This window comes from Conger conger, chromosome 8 (genome assembly GCF_963514075.1).
Source record: "Conger conger chromosome 8, fConCon1.1, whole genome shotgun sequence".
NCBI lineage: Eukaryota > Metazoa > Chordata > Actinopteri > Anguilliformes > Congridae > Conger > Conger conger.
In genome coordinates, this window is record NC_083767.1 from 41,951,571 (window position 1) to 41,973,577 (window position 22,007).

Here is a 22,007-nt window from a genome sequence, read left to right on the forward strand (position 1 = left end):
ATACTCGTACACGCAAACATCAAATGCCTGTTATGGCTTTTCCATAAACCGTCCGCATGACATCACCTGGTGGACTAGAATTATGCTCATTCAGAGTGCTTGTGTTCAGAATGGTTCATAGTTTTCCTCTCGGCTACTTACCATGTGTTTGTATGACATTAACGGGAGCAGCAAAACAAACACAACTTGCGTTGTGCTGAGTTGATTTTTACTTCCAGTTATTCAAGTATGACTTTTTATTTTATTATTACACGCAATATATCACTGTGTCTGTATAAGATAAAAATATAATCATGGCTTCATAGCTTAATTGTAAAATATTAAGATATTCAAAAATATTTATTGTGAATTATATGTTTGATCACTGCACGTTACAACTACATTGCAATTGAATAGAGATATTTAAACAACGCACAGTAGCCAAAATCATACAGCTTTAGTATTTCATTTTCTAAAGCTAAATAAATAATAATAAAATAAATAAGAAATATACCCATGATCGCGAAATGTCAACTCTACCTTTGTATGTACCCTACATTTTGAATGTATATACTGTACCATTCCCGTTTACTATTTGATCAAAACTGTATGCTGATTGGAGGACCACAAAACTTCGGTGGACAGCATGGCTGCTAAATCAAGGAAGTGACGTTTACAATGCGGAGACAGGCAGGCAGGGACTAAAGCCGACAGAACTGTATGTGGGCAGTGCTATATTGAGAACGGAGTACAGTACATGTGTGTTAGACCAGGGGGTACGGCAAAATCTCAACAGGGAAATCATGGCGTCCATGTCCGTGAAAATATCGCGTTTACTTGGATGTAAGGGACATTTTCAGAAGCTGGTCATTAGCAGCAACGCCGTGGACTCACACTGTAGATCTTGGAAGTACTGCGACAGCACTCAGCAGTCTAGAAGATCTAGTTCGTGGGTTTGGAGGTTTCCTGCGTCCAATGTGTCAAACGGGATGAAGCAGAACTTGGCGAACCAAAGCGGGACCCAGAGAACGGCAGCAATGTGCACCAGTTCTGATGGCGATCGCGATATGACCGACTGGCTTTGGTCTGTTTATACTGAAACCAAAAAACAGACTGAAGGTAAGTCCAGGGACTTTATCTAATAAAACGCAGTATAGTTAGTGTAGCAATTTAGTTAGATCGACGGCTAGCAATCAGTTGCAACCAGGTGGAATGGCAGGTAACTAGCTAAATTCCTTTCATTTCCGGAGCCGAATCCTTATTTGACCCTTATGCTCGGCTTCGATTAAAAAAAACTTTTTTGTAGAAGAGGAATGTCACTTTTGGGAGGTGTATTCCATAACCAGTGACTAAAATATTGTGAATTCTGTGCTTCTATTTGTTGTTTGTTCATCTAATCTAGGCCCTATATTTGCTTTATGCTTTGCCTATAGGCCTATGTTTGAATATAAGATAAAGGTGAAACATTTTTTAAATGTAATTTATAATCTAATATAATCCACGCCATCAAAACCTTGTTTTATTTAAATTTCCATACATAAACACAATCCCATCTTTATCCTAGGTTACCTGTTGTTACTTATGTATTGTTTATATTGTTTGGAATTGGGATAGAGCTAATGTATATTGGACATTCCAATAATGTCTTTGTTGTATATGACCCAGGTAACAGTTTCACAGGTGCTAATAAGTCAACACAACTCAAGGGTTAAATCTAACATGCCCCTATTTTCTTTGTGGTCAAGAGATGTTCCACTGTTTGTGTTTGGGCAGCTAGCAAGGGGTCTTTATATCACATTTGGTTGATGCTACATGGGCTTGAAATATGGGCTTGCATTAGTCTCAGATTGATGGACAGAGTTGGGGAAATGATTGTAGGGAGGGAGGCATACCAGTTTGCCTGCTACTGTTGCAGTTCTCTGTATTGCCCTCAAGTGCAGGATGGTTAAACTCCCTTGGAAACCTGCGTTGTACCTGCTTAATACAGCCTTATTTTACTTTGTCCTGTAGAGAAGTTGTCTGTTCAATGAACTCACTTCTTAGACAATTATGTCTTCATTTAATCAAATATATCATGCAATTAAGCAAGTAATTGATAACTGATGCTTGTTTATTTCCTCACATATTTATTTTGTATTTTTGCAGATTTGATCCCAGTAATATCGAGTAACTCTGTGAACCCTGACTCAGTCTTTGCCAACAACGAGATAAGCCTCCAAGACATTGAGATCTACGGATTTGATTATGACTACACCCTGGCTTTCTACTCGAATCATTTACACACCCTGATCTTCAACGTTGCCAGAGACATCCTCATTCAGGAGCACAGGGTAAGCACCTCCTCTGTATCTTAGCCAGGAAGAAAGTGATAGATCAACCAGCACTATGTCAGTGTGAATAAGATAAGGCTCGTAATAAAGGTTAATGGACAAGCTGAGATTCATGAAGCACTTCTTTTCTACTTTATATTTTTGATTGGGTCAGAGATAATAGTCAGAAAGCAGGAACTGTTATTGCAGTGTAACTTTTGGAAAAGGAAAGTAGCAAAAATAACAATGAAATACGTGAGGAAGGCGACTGTAATCTTATCTCTACCCTGTATTGTCCAAGGTATCTCCAGACTGTTTAAAGCCCCACTTTTTCTGAGTGGTATGAGATATGATAGGTTTGACGATTTTACCTTAGTTTGGGTCTCACCTTATTTACACTATGTGCACCACGATAAATATTTCTGTTTTATTTTCCAGTCTGTGTCTGGTGGAAAGAAAGTGGCTCATAAAATTGTTGTGCTGTTATATGTTTGGTTCAGGAATACCTTGGAGTAACTAAGAGCTTATTCAGATTATTATCCAGAAACCTGAATTGCTCCTTATGAGGAAATATTGCATGATGCCTCTTGAAGAATGTCTATTTAACTTGTACATTTCCTTGTCCTAAAGTACCCTGAGGGGCTAGGGGAATATGAATATATCCCTGATTTTGTCATCCGGGGACTGCACTATGATGTTCAGAAGGTAAGTCTTTGCCATGCTTTTTTAGGGTACATGCATATTAATCTATGAAAATAATGTACTTTGTCCTTCTCTTCTAACATATTGTTTTTTTTTTTCTTTGGTCCCAGGCTTTATTGATGAAGATTGATGCATTTCACTATATTCAGTTGGGAACAGTGTACAGGTAAGTGGATAGCCTCTCCCTATATTAGGGTAGGATCAATGCGATCCCAAACAGGGATAAAGTACAGTGAAAAGCAGTGTATGACTTTCTATATGATTCAGTCTATTGCCCATGTCCAGCTAGGGAATTTGTTGTGTGCAAATCAGAACCAGTATTCTGCATTTCCCTGTAACCATTGTAAACAATGCCTACCATTTTTATACAATACTACTTTTCATTTTGCATCTTGCAGTAAACTCATAATTAACATTCTTGAGCGAATGGAAAATGTGACTAACATGGCAGGAGTGTGACGGAGGTCTGTGTGTGTCTGCGTTCCTCAGGGGCCTTCACCCAGTGCCAGATAAGGAAGTTATGGCCTTGTATGAGGGGTCCCATGTGCCCCTGGAGATCATGAGTGACTTCTACGGCAAGGTCAGGCTGTTCCCCGCACTACATTAATAATAATAATACATTTATTTAAAGTGCTTTTGAAAGCATCCAAAGACACGTTACAGCAGAAGACAGTCACACAATTCAAGTAAAAGAGTCACAACATCAGAAGTAAAAAAAAAAAAAAAAAAACTAAAATAAGATAATATTATTATAATAATAAGTAAATAAAATAATCAAAGTCCACCACTCCTCTGCAGGCTATGCACCTCATTGAATCACTCTGAGTGAGTTTGAGAATTAACAAAAATGATCTATGAATATGGCGGCACGGATGGTGCAGTGGGTAGCACTGCCGCCTCACAGCAAGGAGGTCCTGGGTTCGAATCCCCGTCGGCCGGGGCCTCTCTGTGTGGAGTTTGCATGTTCTCCCCGTGTCTGCGTGGGTTTCCTCCGGGTACTCCGGTTTCCTCCCACAGTCCAAAGACATGCAGGTTAGGCCGATTGGAGAGTCTAAATTGCCCGTAGGCATGAGTGTGTGAGTGAATGGTGCGTGTGCCCTGCGATGGACTGGCGACCTGTCCAGGGTGTATTCCTGCCTTTCGCCCGGTGTATGCTGGGATAGGCTCCAGCCCCCCTGCGACCCTGATCGGGATAAGCGGGTTCAGATAATGGATGGATGGATGGATGGATCTATGAATATACTGTATGGATTAATTATTGTCAAAGTGAACGGACACGCCCTTCTGTCCAGTTATGCACCTTGAGGGGGGGGTGTCACAAAGCAGGATTACGGAGTTAGCTGGATACATTTACAGAGTAAAACCCACAAAGCAGGATTACTGAGTTAGCTGGATACATTCACTGACTAAAACCTGCTGCAGTAGTTTTTACTTCAGTCCATGTTCTGGATTTGGAAGGATTCCAGGTTCTACTCTGTGAATTTGTCCAGCTAAATCCTGCTTCGTGATAAGTCCCCCTGGGATCCACAACCGTTTCCTTGTGTGATTGACCCATCTGACCCAATCATGACTCACCCCCCAGTCATGTGACTAACCCAATGCCCCTCCTCTCAATCAGAGCTCCCATGGCCTCACCATGAAGCAGTTCATGGACATCTTCTCCTTGCCGGAGATGACCCTGCTGTCCTGCGTTAATGACTACTTCATGAAGCACAACATTGACTACGAGCCTGTCCATCTCTATAAGGACGTTAAGGTGAGGCATGGCTTCAGAAGAAGCAATGTTTTTTGTGTAAAATGACACATTATCACTGGTTTATACGTGGCCTCAGGTATTGAATTGAAAAGTAAGGGGGCCCTTCCTTTAGGTGGATGAAATGCGGCTGGTTCAGTTTTTTGGAGAATAAGAATAATCGTTCTTAATTTGGGTCCTGATTTTAAAGTCAACTGAACAGTGTCCCGTCCTTGTAGATTGATCGATGGATCAGTGCGCAAGGTCAAGCCATGTAAAAGAGGATAGCAAACTAAATATTGGAGTTGTTCTCTCTGTTGTTTGTGTGTGATTGGTTTGCGTTTTCGTGTGCTCTAACCTCAGCCCTCTCTCATTAACAGGCAGCCATAGGAGACGTGCACAGAAAGGGCAGCCTGTATCGAGCTGTGGAGGCCGACATCGGTAATCAATACCAGCTCTGCGTCGGCAGTTGGAGTTGACTCTGAGGCTAAATTTGCGAGAGACTGTACAGTAAATGAACTCTTAGGCTGACATTGGGATAATACTCAAAGCAACTGCAAAAGGTTCTGTGGAGAAAAAATATTATATAATATAAATTTATATATTTCAGTAGTTTGTCTTAAAATATTGTGCTCAGACTCATATCTTTTGTGTTTTTGGCATACATGGGTACTATGTCCAAATTTACAAATGATTTTTAGATGAACTGTTTGTGAGGCTGTGTCTCTGTGTAAATTAATGTATCTGTTTGTGGGTGTGAATATTTGCCCTTGTAGAGAAGTACATCTGTTATGGTGAACAGACACACGCAGTGCTGAAAAAGCTGTCGGAGAACGGAAAGAAGATGTTCCTCATCACCAATAGCCCCTTTGACTTTGTGTGAGTGTAACCAGCATTCTCAACAATGTACAGACACTCACACACACACACACGCACACTTGTGCCAGAAAGTGACTGTGCTCTTAGATACAGAAGATAAGAAAAGTGCTGTTTGGATATGTCTTGAACAGAAATGTCAGTATCACAATAGAATCATATAATGCATAATCTGCACCTCTGTTCTCTTGGTTGGTATTTTTCAAATGTTCCAGTGCAGTCAGACGTTTGTGTGAATATTCATGGCGATGTTTGGCTCCTCAGAGATCGGGGAATGAAATTCATGGTGGGTAAGGACTGGAGGGACCTTTTCGATGTGGTCATTGTGCACGCTGACAAGCCTGGGTTCTTCAATGACAGGAGAAAGTGAGTGTGGCACTGTGGGGAAAAACTCAAGAGAGTAAAGAGTTTCATTCGATTCACAGGTTCATTGAGTATTTTTTGATAAAATTGTAACAAATGTTTAAACTATTATAAAATAATTATAAGAAATGAAGTGAATGTGTATCAGTTTATCACTGCACTAAGAATGAAGGCATCAGTTTGATAGATCCCTTGATAGGCCCCTTGTACTGAAAGACATGAAAGTGATGTAATATGACCCTGAGGGTGTTTCTCTTGATGCTACTGAAAGCTTTGCCTTGAATGTGTGCACCAGTGAGGGGGGACAATTTTCACAGAATGTCTGTCTGTCTGTCTGTAGGCCCTTCAGACGGCTGGCAGATAACGGGGTGTTGCTGTGGGACAGGATTCATCATCTGGAGAAAGGACAGATCTACAAGCAGGTTCAAACTCCGTCTCCATAAACAATACTGTCAGGAAACCCAGATCCTTCAGAATGTCAGAGGATATTAGATTAGCGTCAATATTCTAAATTCCTAACAGAAAAAAAAGTCATTATTTTTTTGTCAGTGTTCTCAGCTTCTGAACTGATCAGGGCAAAGTAGCTTGCTTTCTATTAAGCTGGACAAATGATCAGCTTAGTTTTTATTTCTCTGATGGTTACTGTCTGGCTCTTTAGACAACAAGCTAGCTTGATAGCAGTGAAGCTAGAACAAGGTTTAGTGTCTTGCTTGCAAGCCCAGAGAAACTGCAATATATGGATTTTATTTGTGTTTTTAAATTAAAACCCTGAAAGGGTTTTAATGAAAGGGAAATACTGATGTGCTGGATTTACAGTAGGTCTAAGTCCTGAACTGTCGATCAGAGCTATGTTTGTGTGTGAAATGCAGTGGAGAGGTTCACTCACTGTGCTGCTTAAAGTCTTTCGTTTTACCTTTTTGGTGTATGCTACAAGTATTTATTAGAGATGGCTGATGCCCCTTGCTTTTTATATTCTCTGCAAAGGAACCCAGCCCCACACAAAGGTTGACCGAGATTGCACTTGCGATTTATATACCAGCTGTTTCCCTGTGATCTAGGGCAACCTGTATGAGTTTCTGCGGCTGACCGGCTGGAGAGGGTCTAAAGTGCTGTACTTTGGAGATCACATCTACAGTGACCTGGCTGTGAGTGCTATCATGCTAAGAATGTTTTTATTCATGTATCACTATCACCCAAAACTAGACTAGGCAGTGAGCGTGAATACAATTGAGGGTTTTAATATGTTACTCTCAAGCTTCTTTCACGTGATCAGTGTCAAAACGCTCGACGCAGCGTCAAGCCATTAAAATCCTATGGAGGGAGTGTTGAAGCCCGACTTGGCAGGAATGCTAAGCTTGGCGTTGCGCACATCCGAAAATAAAGCCAAGTTAAGCACCATCAGGGTTCAAATTGTTCCAACTTCAACCTTGTTTGAAGCTGACATTCCCTAGTGTGTCCAATCACATCACAGCTTTGTATGAAGCAGGCCTACGCTAGCCGTTTCAGGACAACCTACAGCCTACAACTACTATCACATATTTTTCAACAACTGGTGGCACTCAATTGTTCTCATGTGTCGCCAAAGCCTTACTTGAACATAGATCATGTGAAAGCAGCTTTAGTGTCACTCAGTCCAGTGCTCGTAAGGGGCATCTCCAATCATCACCCATAGTTTGAATCCCGTTCCTTGAAGAAGCTCCTCTTTAGAGGATGACTGGACCCAGAGCCTCATCGGCTTGGTGGGTGTAACCTTTGCCCTCTGACCCCCAGGACCTGACGCTGAAGCACGGCTGGCGGACGGGGGCCATCGTCCCGGAGCTGAGGAAGGAGATTAAGATCATGAACACGGAGGAGTACGTGCACACCATGACCTGGCTGCAGAGCCTGACCAGCCTGGTGGAGCACATGCAGGTGTGGAGGGGTGTGGGGGCTGAAGTCATCCATTTGCTTTTCACACAGACTGAACAGACTGAGTCATATGAGAGGTATGAGAGGTTTCAGTCTCACTGGACCTTCGAACCAGCTCTGCTTCTTCAAACATGGTGCTGGCCCAAGTGTTTCCACCAGGATGAGATTTGAGTGCTTGCTACATGCCTAATTTAAAATATTACTTATAAACAATAATCTTTTCTGGATTTATTTTAAATTTAGTCAGGATTGTGAATATCAGCCAAATGTGTGATATCAGCTCAACATCATTTTTACTGAGGTACTTGCTGTTGTGTCAAGCATGTTAACCAGTAGGAGGGTCAAATCCAGGTCTTAGTAGTGTTTTACAGTCTGCCATCCTCCATACAGGTTCACAGAGATCCGGCCTGTCAAGCAGTTGTCCAGGAATGGATCAAGGAGCGGGAGGAAATTAGGTAATGTAGCTACCAATCCACTGCTTAGCTATTGTGTGCTAGACCTTAATCCTTTATCTGAATCTAAATCTGAATTGTTAAATTAACCACATCATGCTTGTAGAGTTGGTCCTTTACTAGGGGTCCATTGTGCTATGACATCAGCAACGGCCAGTTCAGGGGTTCTAAGAAATGTGCAAATGTAAATGAGTAATATAAAATTGCCTCATTATTGACCATCTTTCCATCAAAACATGAAATAGTGTTCATATTGGTAAGTAACTCACCGGCCTCCCTTACCTGTAGGTCACGGACAAGGACCATCTTCCACTCCCAGTTTGGGAGTCTCTTCCGCTCCTACCACAACCCCACCTACTTCTCCCGCCGGCTCTCGCGGTTCGCCGACATGTACATGGCGTCGCTGAGCTGCCTGCTGCGCTACGACCTGCACCACACCTTCTTCCCACGCCGCACCCCCCTGCAGCACGAACTGCCCTTCTGGCCCGAGCAGACCAGCGCCGGCGCCATGAACATCCCGTTCCGAGCCGCCGCGTTGCCGGCCGAACCCGAGTAGGAGGGCGGGGCCGCGAGCATCTCGGCTGAAGAGGGTCTGGGCTGAAGAGGGTCCGTGGGGTATGCCGGAGCTCTGTACATGCGTACGCTGAATGTGCTCTTTGCGCAGTTGGGCAGGTTGCCTGGACTGTTCCTTTGTGTCTGGCCAAACATTTATTCAGGTGTGATATTTACCTGTATATTTAGGTGTTAAAGGGGAAACCGTATAAAACACTTTTTAATGTCCCTGTATATTAGTTTTGTTAAAAAATATATCCGCACTTTACATACTGCTGTCATTTGAAGGCAAAGCATTAATCATTTGCCAAAAACAAAACAAATATTGGGGCTTTAATGTTGCTATTTTGTATATCCTCAAAAGCGGCTTGGGGAATAACGCACAGGTATATTCAGGAGTAGTTTATTAGACTGGTGAAGTATGAACATGCTGGAACTACATGGATGTGCTCTGTCCATGTGTTGGCCTTATTTTCAGAGCTCACAGAAAGAAGAGCAGTAATGTATTTAAAGCAGTAATATGACTTCTGTGTTTAAAGGGTCTGGTGCAGTCAGGGTTTTAAAAATGTGACTTAATGCCTGAGGCTTGTGTCACGCTGTATAGCCGCAGTATAAAGTGGCTTCTCAGTCCTCTGTGTTACTGGTGCACAGTGCTGTTCTGTGTAGTAGTCCATAGGCCTGTGTACTCCCACTGTGAGTGAGGAAAGATGGGGTCCTTAAAATGAGGTATTAGGAATTGGACTTGAAGGCAGGAGGATCTGTGCAAAATTGTTTCAGTGTTTTGCCTTAGGCTGGGCGCAGTGCATGTTTAGCCAAAGCTTTGGCAATACGCTGCTCTCTTTACATCCGCTCTGATATGGCTCACTTCATCCATTTCTGCCTGAGGAACAATTCTACACTTGTATGCATAGACAAAAATGAAGAATTACAAGGTAGTACTGTATTGGGGAGAGGTTTGATACTGCATGGCTGTGGTGGTGTAGCGTAGATTTACCTGAATGTATTTTTCTCTTACTCCATACTCCCCTTCCTTCCTTGGTAATGACTCCATTTCACATTAAGACCCGATAAGATGGCTGTATTTTTCCTGAAGAACATATTTTTCGCTCCACTTTAGCACTTTGTTGTTGTGATATTTATATTATATATTTGCATATTATATTTATCGCCTCATCAAAATAAATATGGCACTTGATGTATAATAGTTTTATAGTTTTTGTTATGAAGTATTGTGGATTTGGGCTATGGAATTTTACACGTTATTTTTTAAGCCGCTGATATGGATTTGAAATGTAGTTTGTATTTTTTAGGAATGGAACCAAAAGAGAGAGGAGCATACCTGGAAATGCCTGTATTATTAAGAACAGTGTGACACGGTGCTGCTGAAATTATGCATACTGGGTGAAATCATTGTGAGGTTTTTTCTTCAGGGCATGAAAGGGAAATACTGATGTGCTGGATTTACAGTAGGTCTAAGTCCTGAACTGTCGATCAGAGTTATGTTTGTGTGTGAAATGCAGTGGAGAGGTTCACTCACTGTGCTGCTTAAAGTCTTTCGTTTTACCTTTTTGGTGTATGCTACAAGTATTTATTAGAGATGGCTGATGCCCCTTGCTTGCATCTTTTCCCGTGTTTGTTTACAGAGGTGCTTCATGATTCATGAACATGGGGGTAACCGTTTCTCATTCTGTTTGTAAAATGAGATTTGCCCACTAGATGGCAGCATCATAACTGCACAAATAGAGAAGTTCAGAAATAGAGAAGTTATCACCTCTGGATATGGATGGTCCAGGTCATGAATGTTTCATTATATTAAAATGGCTTCTTCTCGCTACCATTTGTTTTTATGCCATGAATTGATTCATATTTTTTATGCCATGAATTGATTCATTGATTCATATTTTCCCACACCTCTTGCCACCAAAAATGTTTTTCCTGTCGTCTGAATCAGGAGAAATTCATGTACTTAATGTATTCAAATTAAATGTTACCTTTCAGAAACCTTGGCTTTGAGTTTAATGTAAATTCAATGGCTGAAATTGATTTGTACAAAATCATTGTACAATAAATAACATTTAAGTCCCTTCCCCTCTCCCTTGCACAACTGATCCTCTTGACAGAAAAAGACAACTATAGTTTGAAGAAATGTAAACAAGGAAAGCACACGAAAGCAATAACCGAAAAACAAAACTATGAAAAACGAGAGCGCTCCGTTCACTTTGTGTAAGTGCTCTGCGTATTCCAGTCCACTCGAGCGGGCTGAAGACTCTTGAGAGATTATGTATATACTCGGAATGGTCAAAGATCTCTCAAAATATGTTCACAAATCTCGTGAAACTAAAGAAGAACTGTAGCGTTATCTTAACAGAGGGTGCAGAAAGTACTGAGAACATGACTGTTACTTAGGAAATAAAATCAATCCCGATTGTCTTAAACTGTCAAAAAGAAAGCTCCACTGCAGATTATTAAATATTTTCTGCATCCAGGGATCCTACTGGTTAAGGTGAGGTTGACTGACTGGGAAACAAAAATGTCAGATGATATACACTCAGAAAAAAATATACAATGCTTATCACTGGGGTGATATGCATACAGTTGTACCCCTTGCTATGGGATTAAGAATTAATGTGCATTAGTTTTTTGTTGGTAACTAATATGTACTAATTTGTACCAAAATATATATATTGTTTCAGACTACATTTAGGAAATTTGATCCCGTACTTTATTTCTGAAAGTAAAATGGATGACTTATAGCTTACACAAATTTTTACCATCAACATTGAGGAGTGAGATTGTTTGCTCATATTCATAAGTAAAATGATCTTTTTGGTTAAATTGAGGCCATTTGTATATTGCCAAGAGCAAGAGGGAAAGTTCACGTGTAAACATTTTAAATAATTCCACACAGAACCCATCTGGCCTGGGTGATTTTCCCGACTCCAGACATTTAATGGCTTCCTGAACGTCCTCTACCACCAGTACTAGTAGGTTATGCAGTCTAGACCTTTGAAAGTCATCAATTTGGAGAATTCAAGTCTTCTTGTAATGGAGTTGTAAGGTCATTTTTGTGGATACAAAAGTGCGATATTCAAATCCACAAGTTGGTCGAACGATAATGAGGGCTCGGAATGTATGCATACACAGCATTTCTCGAGTTACTCAATTCTTTTTTTCTTGAGTGGTTGTAGTGTTCTCAGTTATGTCATGAGAATAGCATGGGAATTTTCTTTCAGGCTTCTGTTGGCAAGAAGCCTGTTTTTATGGCAAATACTACAAAGAAAGCCAATGTGTAAAAAATAAAAAAGTAAAACAAAATGGAACAAAAATGATGATTTCATGATTTTTGATGATTATTCCTTCCTTTCATGAAGGCAGTGAGACACAAGCTCCCATAATTCACTGTGAGGAATGCAAAAGCCCTGACTCAATAACACTTTCACTAACGCACTCACACACACATCATTACTTAGTTCCTACACATTATAAAACATTACAAAATATGACATTATAAAATAACCCTGCAACCACAAGGGACCCAGGAGTGCTGTTGTCGTGAGAAGAATCTTAAACTGAGATGAACGTCACTGTGTCGCACACATGTGAGACGGCGCTCCGGTTCGATCCCACTTTTAGGGTTCGACTCCTGGAGAGCTGACATGTGCTCTCGTTCTCATTGGGAAATACTTGGAAATGCATGCAGTGGGAAAACTGCCGGAGGGCACGCTGTTCTTGGCAGGACTTTGGTGTTTTACGCTTGGTTGAACAGAACTGGTCATGAAAAAAAATTAGATACAGCAATTATGAGCACTTGAAATGGCATAAACTTGGAACGTGTGAATAAACGCTGAACAATAGGCCGTGTCGCGTTATTGTGTGTTTTTCCCCACCGAGTGCCCGTGTCATCTCCGTAAGACAGAGAAGCATTGTTCTTTGGTCCACTTGCATCCAAATCTGACACACATCCTCAAGCTTCATCTTTTCTGACATTTTCAAAACATTGGGACTCTCAGGAATAAATATTATTTTTCACTATATATACCATTTTGGGCCAATATATATGATAAACTATATTAAAACAAACCACAGTAATTACCCATGTTTGAGAGACTGGAATCTGGTCCAACGGGAATCTTGAGTTGACATGAGGTTCATGTTTTTTTTCTATCCTAGTTGTAACTCCCATAAAGAAATTTAATGCTATTGAAGAGATTAGGCTCCATGTTTGTTTAAAAGACAATACACAGTATCCTCAACTTCACATAGTTAACATTTTCACATTTAAGATGAATTATAAGATGCAAAGAAAAATGTGCTCAGACACAAAATTAAAAACGCATATTTCTTTGGTAACTTGAGAAGAATTGATATAAGTTCTTTCATGTGACAAATTCTATAATGTAGTTGAAAAGCTGAAGCGTGTCATTTGATCTGGCAGAGTTACCTTTGGCAGAGTATCTAGACCACTGCTGTGAGGAATTATTGAATGATTCGATTCAGTAAAAATCCTTTGGGCATCTCATTATCAAAAGGCGAGACATTTTCAAATTCTGAATAAAATTGCATACCACAAAATGTGTTAGCAAAATAAATTAAACCTTTTAGCAGGCATAACTAATAACACAACCAATTATTGGTGCAAAAACATAACATGACCAATCATGGGTCCTGTTCTTGGATTGGCATGTGGTACAAGGTTTTCCATGTACTATAGGTAATTAATTTATCATTACAATACACAAGGCATGTTGCATTTGCATGGTGCTTTGAATAAACCTTTAGTCACAGAACCAAGAAACATTGATGGGATGCAAGCTTTTTATTTATGTATCAAGCCACAACATGGAGATGCACACTTTAAAAAAATTCTGGCAGTATAGTGTTTGTGATGAAGTGCAATACAACACAGTCTTACAGTATATACTGTACTGTACTCTTCATGAAAACATCACACTTCACAAGAAAAAATGAGTAGAAAACAGTAAGAGACACACTTAGAGACACACTTAATTAAAGTAATCAATTATTTAAATTGATTTTAAAATGAACAATTCCCTAAAGAGTGCATTCTTCTTTTCCATTTTCTTGAAAAGTAGTCTCATGTATAACCTTTGCGAAATACACCCCAAAACTGGTTTGTACAAGGTTAATTAATTGCTGGTTTAACTGTGTCCTATAATCCAGGAGAAACACAATTTGTCAGTATGCCACCAATTTGAAGAATGCTATAGGGCATTCATCTTTGAGATTTGCACCTTCCTTCTTTTGGTAACACAATATGCTTCTGTATAATTTATTTGCAGCAGTTCCTTAAGGCATGAAACTTGTGTTTTGTTTAAAAGCTTTGATTTGACAAACCTGTGGTCTTGTTTTATTCAAAGGCATCTGTACTTTCTGGAGAGGAAGGTTTGGCAGGGACACAAGGTTTTTATCCTCTTGATGACAGCATGAAGGGTTTGTGTCTATGCCTTCCAGAGGGTAACTGAATTCACTTGCATTCCCTGGATGTAGCCAAATAGCCTATTTACGGATATGGAAAATTTGAAAGTTGACTGCATTTGACTGATGTTCACTTCATCAACAAGAAATGATGACAGGCACATCTCTTACTGATGACCCTTTGCCTGTTTGCACCTCATTGGGCGAACGTGATATTGTGGGTCCTGGCAATAAAAATACATAGTTCCGAGAATTCCCTGATCCATGCAGTGGAATAGTATCACTGATATATGTCTGTAGGGCAGTGTCTGGTGGACAGCTGATCTATTGAAATTGTTGATGGAAATCATATCAACAGTAATAATGTAATAGTTAAAAAAAACATTCATTTTAAAGCTATTTTAATAAGAACCATGCAGCACTGAATGGAAATACATACGATTATTCAGTCAGTCGCTGATAGCTGGAATTTGCCAGACTGATAACAATGAACTAAAACTGCTGGTTATATCTGTATCTCCCTCAATACATCTAAAAATACAGATATCAAAACATCAATATTGCTGTAGGTGCGAGTAGTTTAAGAAATTAAACACCAAAACAATATGAGACTTGAAAACAAATATTTATTTCAGTTTATGAAAATATATCCCATTCTCAGCAGAAAAGCTAAATATCCCTTATCCTGTGACAACATACTAACAACAAGATGTCCACCGAAATTACATTAAATATATTTGTTTAAAAAAATAAAGACCTGCAAAAATGCAAATTGTATTCTGAATTTAATTTCAAAAGGAACAGAGCAAAAAAAAAAAAAAACTAGTAGAAAATACTGAAAATGGTCTGTTTCCAAAAAAATCCTGATGCAAAAGCTCATTTTTGATCATTCAGACAGAGCTCAGGCAAACACATATTCACCTAAATATAAAGTCCACTATATGTTACTGTGTGTGTTCGAATCAGAAGCACCATGAATACACCGTTCTTAACCTTTACCCTTCTCCTGTGTTACGCTAAAATAAAGGCTAACCTTGGTTAGCTTAAATCCCCCTTTAAAAGAAGGCATGTGTGGTATTTAGCGCTGGTCTGCAACATTTCACAAATCATTGCCCCCACTCTCACAGCAAAGAGACGGGATTCGGACCCTGGAGACACACAGAGAGGACAGGCCATGTTCCGCATACACTGTAAAAAAAAACCTTTTAAACATTTACTAATTAAAGTAAAAACCTGCCTTCTCAAGTTCACTTAACTGAAAATGAAGGCAGCTCAAGTGTTTTTGAACAGTATAGACAGCTGCTTAGAGACAATCCATCTGCTCATAATAGCTGAAGAATTTAAATGCATCTTATTTTGCAAACTATGTATAATGGTGCTAATTCTTTAACATACATACATAATGTACTTATCTTCTATGGTATGTAGGCTAATTGGGCACACAATCTGTAACACAAATGGTATGACAACACAGCAAAATGGTTATAAGCCAAAAGAATATGTACAGTATACAGTACACTTTTTACTTATAATAATAATAATATGTTGCTTCTAGCAGGCTTTTCCTTTTGAGACATTTGTATAATTTAATATTTACATTATAAAAAACTATTGAATGCAGTTTATAAAAAAGACTTCTTAATTTTATATATTGGCCTCTATAGGCATTCAGGAAAATGTACAGTTAATTCTTTATTTACAGCTTCACTTTGTCAATGCTTTTTGTACACAAAATGACTTTTTATATTTATGTAAAATGCTTAAAAAATGAAAATGATTTGTGGACCAACCATGTATGAAAATCTTTTTTTTTAAGTCTCTGTAGATTTGAAGCATTACATTAGCAGAGCTGAACTCCTAAAAAAATATTATGTTCTTTGTTCAGTCATGCAATTCATTGAATTAAAATTCCCCAAAAGGAGCTGGTCAGAGTGAGAACGTGTACACTTGATGCCCTTTCACCTGCGAAACCAGGAACCAATAACAAAATCTACAGAATTGACACACTTCCTCTAAGTTCACAGACCAGCCGTTAATGAATTTTCCCTAAAAGAGCTGGTCTGTGGGCAGTGAGGACGTGAGTGTTCATGACCTTTCACCTGCGAAACCAGGAACCAGTAACAAAATCTACAGAATTGACACACTTCCTCTAATTTCACAGGCCAGCTGTTGTGGGGTTTGTGCTGGTTTTCCCTTAAATTCAGCAGAGGCTTCTCTCAGTCTCTCCCGGAATGAGCCTGAATCTCTCCATGCAGGAGTCTCAACTGTCACTTTCCAACTGTTAACTTTCAAGTCCCAGTGATGGTTTTTTGCATATCACTGTGTTGATTAATTAACTTCTTACAGCCCAGACAGCGCTCCTTCCGCTGTTGGGAGGGACGACCTGTGACGAGCGCCCCCTCCTGTCACAGGCGGAGCGTTCGCTGTGGGGTAGAAACGGCCAGCCCCATTTTACACATACCTTTAAAAAAAAAAGAAGTACTTCCTTTTCCTGAGTTAGCACGGGGGAGTCACGATGTCCGGTCTCCCGCTGTCCTCCGCCGGCGGGGCGGGTCGGGAGCCCCCCGTCGGTCCGTGTTTTGGCCCCGTGGGGCCCCTACTTGCAGGTGTACATGTCGTTCATGCTCTCGCAGCGTCTGCAGCGGACGTAGCAGCACCAGACGAACTTGCACTCACAGCGCTCCACGTGCCGCACCACGTGCGTGTTGTAGCCCCGGCCGCAGCAGAGCAGGTTGCAGCCGTCCGGCCCGGCCGACGCCCGGTTGCAGCGCCGCCCCCGCGTCCCGGCCACGCCCGCCCGTCGGTCCTCCAGGCAGTAGTTGGGCGACTTGTTGAGGAAGATGAGCTCGTCCCTGGCGATGGGCACCCGCCGCTGGTCCTTCTCCTTGCGCCGGACCTTGCGTTTGGAGCGGTCCAGAACCTGGACGCTGCCCTCGTAGCGCTGTTTCAGGAAGCTGCCCACCCGCTCGAAGGGCGCCAGCGTCCGCCAGCACGTTTTCACCGCGCACGAGCCCGAGACGCCGTGGCAACGGCAGTCTGTCGACATGGTTTTCGCCACAGCCTGTGGAGAGAAAGAGAGAGGGACAGAGAGAGGGAAAGAATGTGTGAGAGACAGAGAAAGAGGGAGAAAAAGAGAGAGGGAGAGAATGTGTGAGAGAGAGACAGAGAAAGAGAGAGAGGGAGAGAGATGGAGAGAATGTGTGAGAGACAGACAGAGAAGAAGAGAAAGAGAGTGAGAGAAGGAGAGAATGTGAGAGAAAGAGACAGAAAGAGAAGGACAGAATGTGTAAGAGAGAGACAGAGAAAGACAGCGAGCGAGGGAGAGAGAGCGTAAGAGATAAGTCACAGTTTGTTAAGAGTTCTATGAAACGTCCTCCAATTTGTTGTTGTTTTCCTGACAGCTTGAGGACCATACAGGAAGCATTTGTTTGACCTTAAAGTTGCAAATAACCCCAAATGACCTCTCTATTGGGAGAGGGGAAAAACCGTGTGTTTGTACAGTAAACAGACAATGCAGGACAGACACAGCTATAGTCTGGGACCTGGAAATGTGCAGTGAATGACACTCTCCTGTTACGCTGGTGTGAAATTCACCATGTGGTGCCTGGTTGAAGTTCCTGTGGAACATACGCTGTCGTAGTGGACATAGCCATGGGACTTTTCTCCAGAAACTGAGACCAGTACTTTAGGATTTCCCCTGGAAGTGGAGCTAAAAATGAACTGGGGTCAAGGGGCAGGGGGAAGAACCAGCCATGGACGGGCTACGTACACAACGTATAATGCAGTTTGTTCTTTTGCTGAGATACAAAAACACATTGTGGTACTACAGTATGTTGATGTACATCAATAATACTGCAGTATATTTTCTTATTTTAGCCAGAGTTACTCGTTAACACAATTAATATTTAATTTCCTTCCTGAAAAAGGCTTAGCATTTTCTGAAGGTTTCTTTACAGAAGACTGGGTCTACATAGGTCAGTGTAGCCAGGGAACAGCCCAGTGAAAGCCTGCAAAGAGTTGACTCAACACTAGAATGACATGCTGGCTTAGTGTTTGACAGCATGCTGGACTTGGACTCCTGTACAAGAGGACCTTGATGGCTTCATTTCATACAACTCAAGCTTGTATCAACACAATCAAATTCACTAAAGTGCATGGTTGGGTCTTAAATTTGATCAAATCAAAATAATGCATGATTTCATCTCCATGAGGTAAAATGTTTTCAAAACTGTTGATTTTATTCTTTGGTATGCCTTGGCCTTGAAAACGTTCTACTACCTCAAAGTTCCTCATCAAATCAGCTCAGCTCATCCAGGAGATCACCCAGGGGGGATAGAGTGCACTACGGCCTGCATTCAACATCATTTGTCCTTAACTTTGACTTATTAAATACACGTGTCCATTGCATCGCTCACATACAGTTTGGCAAATGAGTTCTGTTTCTGACTAACTTGCCAAGCTGTGTTTGAGAACAAAATCAACACACATTTAATCCTAACGTGTTGCTAAGGAGGACAAATGTCAACTGAATCCAGACCTATGCTTAACAGAACCACTCATTCACTCACTCAGTGTTTGCTGGAGGGAATGAGATATGGCACTGCTGGGTTTGGTGGTGTCATGTGACCTCCTTGTGCACTGTTATGGTATGTCTGCACCTTCCTTAACCATTTAAGGTGTGACATCACAAATACCCATGCGATTAGAATTTTCTTATCTGAGCATTCTAAAGCTAAAGCAATGTTCTAGAACACTGAGTTGTAAAAATACCCTTCCCGTTTAAGATACCTTCCGCTCCCTTGTGCGAACACCAGCGCACGTGTAGTGGTCCTTTCCCTTTCCTCCTCTCCCCTTTTTACCAAGTGTCTCCCTCCCCTGTTCTCTCCTCCCTTCTCGTCCTCTCTCTTGTTGACCGAGCTTCTCCCTCTCCTCCCTTCTCCTCCTCTCTCCTCTTTACCGAGCGTCTCCCTCTCCTCTCTCCGGTTGACCGGGCGTGCCCCTCACCTGTCTCCCGGCCTCGCTGTTGTGCTGGTTCATGGTGAGCAGGGCGTCGCCCCCGCGGGCGGAGATGTTCCTGACGGAGTTGTCGATGAAGCGGCGGCTGAACCAGGTGCCGTACTTGACGTCGTCGGAGCAGCCGCCCCAGTGCCAGGCCTCGGCGGCCGAACCGCCCTGCAGGCTGGTGTCGCAGGAGCACTCCGTCATGTTCCCCGCGCTGCAGGACCGGGTCACCGCGTGCACCAGGCCCGCCGCCATCACCGCGTAGATGAAGGCCGTCTCCTTCGTCCCTGCAGCCGCCCGGAACAGAGCCACGCCGTTAGCCAGCACACCCTCACCTTCCAACCGCAACCATGTCTCAGTCGGCTTGCTAAGAAGAACAGCTCAACTAGGGCCATGTCCCAATCGGCCTGCTAAGAAGAACAACTCAACTAGGGCCTTGTGCAAATCGGCTTACTTCCCTGCTGAAACGAACAGCTCAAGCTAGGTTTTGAAACATCTGGTAGCTGGTTGACCAGCACGACCAGCTCTATACTCAACATGGTAGCTGGTACATCAAGCTGGTCTTTTCTGGATTTGAGGTTGAAAATACAGGTTCAAAAAGTAAAAGTCCTATCCCTGTGTTTTGTTCTAATTCCTTGGATCTGCTAATTATCACAATTCCTGAGCCAGTAGGTAGAACTGATTATATCCAATAGGACTAGGGCACTGATTACATGTTGTATGAAATGAAGTTAGAAAGCAGAAAAATATACAAAACAGTTAAATTGACAATCTCCTCCAGGGTGAAGGCATGTATCATGTTTTTTTAAAGGCATGCATCATGTTTAAAAAAAAAAGAAAAAAAGGTTTTATAGGTAGAACAGAGATACAGTACACACACAACCTGGCCCATCAGTTTAAATCAGTTATATAACATACATTTTTGTGTGTTCAACATTGCATTCATTTGGTCATATGTTATCCACAGCAAATCCCATGTTTGAATCATAATTCTACACTCAGTGATCACCTCATTACGTAGACCTGTACACCAGCTTGTTAATGCAAATATTTAAGCAGCCAATAATGTGGCAGCAACTAAATGCAGAAAAGCATGCAGATGTGGCAAAGAGATTCAGCTGTTTTTCAGACCAAATGTCAGAATGAGGAACAAATGTGATCTAAGTGACTTTGACCGTGGAATGATTGACCAGCAGTTCTGCAGAAATGCCTTATTAATAAGAGATGTCAAAGGAGAAGGGCCAGACAGCTTGAAGCTGACAGGAAGGTGACAGTATCACAAATAGCCGCACATTACAGCAGCGGTATATGGAAGAGCATCAAACCTGTGGATAGGCTACAGCAGCAGAAGAAGATTCTAAAAAATAAGTCTAATAAATACCTAATAAATTACGCCATTATCTTCACTGACACAAATATCCCACGTGACCACACTGAGAAAGAGGTGTCCGCGCCATAAGTTAGACAGGACCACACTCCTCAATGTTAAAATAAAACATTGGGCATTTTATTTAAAATGAATATGAATCATCACTTTCTGTCTCTTTTAAGATGCTGAAAACCTTTTTAAAGAATTTAAATGCAAGTTTTACAAGATGGATTACAAGCAAGACAATAGTAAAACACAGTACAAACAGTGGGAGAACTTACAATATAATTGTGCAATGTACAAAGAAGATTAGTAATGTACACCATGAAGAATGTACATCGTACAAAAAAGCAAGAAGATTCAGATTGTTTTAAAAAGAAAAAGGACTTAATATACACAATAGGCTGGATCTTATATCTCGACATGGCATTCTGGAGTACCTGAGTTTAATATTACAAGCCATTCCTGGATCTTGTAATTATTGAAATTTCCTTGGATTAAAACAGGCAGTGTAAAATATCGACACTTGACCGTGGATAAGTAGTGTGTTGAGCATGCTAAATTGAAACAGATGATCATGTGCACCATTTCATGCACGGTCACGTTATAGCAGCTTTCTGCAAATGAAATACTCTGCAGATCGAAATGTGAATAAAACATTTTACTATCAGTAATACATATTCTTCAGAATCAGTGTTGTAGAAAATTCCTTTATGATTCAGCTTCTGTGGCAATAAAGGAAGTTCTGTTCAGCCTCTGGCCTTTTGCACATATTGAGTCTGGAAGGTTGGCCAATTTGAAATTCAAAATGTACTGTTGCTTTCTCAACCTTCAAAATGTTTTTTTTTTTTTTTTTTTCAGATGATCAAGCAAAGCACAACAAAGGGACAACAGAATTTTAACTTTTAAAAAATGGGAAACGGGCAAAAGGTAGATGGCTTTTAATTTTCATGAGAGGTGGTGGTCACTCATGCAAGGTTACGTGGATGTTGGGGAAGAATAGTTAAGAGAATGGACAGGTCAGAAGATCAGTTGAAAGATATCCATAACGTGTCATGGTAAAATACATTCATCTTTCATCTCAAAAAATTGTTTAAAAGGCTTTGCATATGTATCACTGTCTAACATTTTTTTTTCTCTTTGCACTGTTGAGAGCAATACAGCAATTAATCACAGTCATGCCACTATCATTCTGTATATCATAAACAAAATCTCGCAAAATGTATAATGAATAAAAACCAGCACCAGCCAAGTGGACTGTCAAAGCAAATATATAGTCTATTATAGCTAATTAATTAATTAATTAATTAATTAATTAATACTATATT

General features: G+C 41.1%; 2 protein-coding genes across 2 annotated transcripts in view; one reads left to right on the top strand and one right to left on the bottom strand.

Moving 5' to 3' along the window:
• The first annotated feature begins 672 nt into the window (after positions 1–672).
• LOC133135628 (5'-nucleotidase domain-containing protein 3-like) lies at positions 673–12,188 on the top strand. The gene is made up of 14 exons (XM_061252784.1): positions 673–1,098; positions 2,125–2,309; positions 2,919–2,993; positions 3,101–3,156; positions 3,480–3,570; positions 4,609–4,746; positions 5,103–5,163; positions 5,499–5,601; positions 5,863–5,964; positions 6,302–6,383; positions 7,020–7,106; positions 7,732–7,872; positions 8,260–8,324; positions 8,610–12,188. The coding sequence occupies exons 1-14, from the start codon at positions 783–785 to the stop codon at positions 8,875–8,877; spliced, it is 1,770 nt and encodes a 589-aa protein (XP_061108768.1). The 5' UTR covers positions 673–782; the 3' UTR covers positions 8,878–12,188.
• Positions 12,189–16,905: 4,717 nt separating this feature from the next.
• wnt16 (wingless-type MMTV integration site family, member 16) overlaps positions 16,906–22,007 on the bottom strand; it is a 6,344-nt gene continuing 1,242 nt past the window's right edge. Inside the window, exons 3-4 of the mRNA XM_061252810.1 lie at positions 19,314–19,597; positions 16,906–17,370 (exon numbers count right to left, since the gene is read on the bottom strand). Of these exons, the coding sequence (XP_061108794.1) occupies positions 16,906–17,370; positions 19,314–19,597 (749 nt within the window). The remainder of the gene's footprint in view (positions 17,371–19,313; positions 19,598–22,007) is intronic.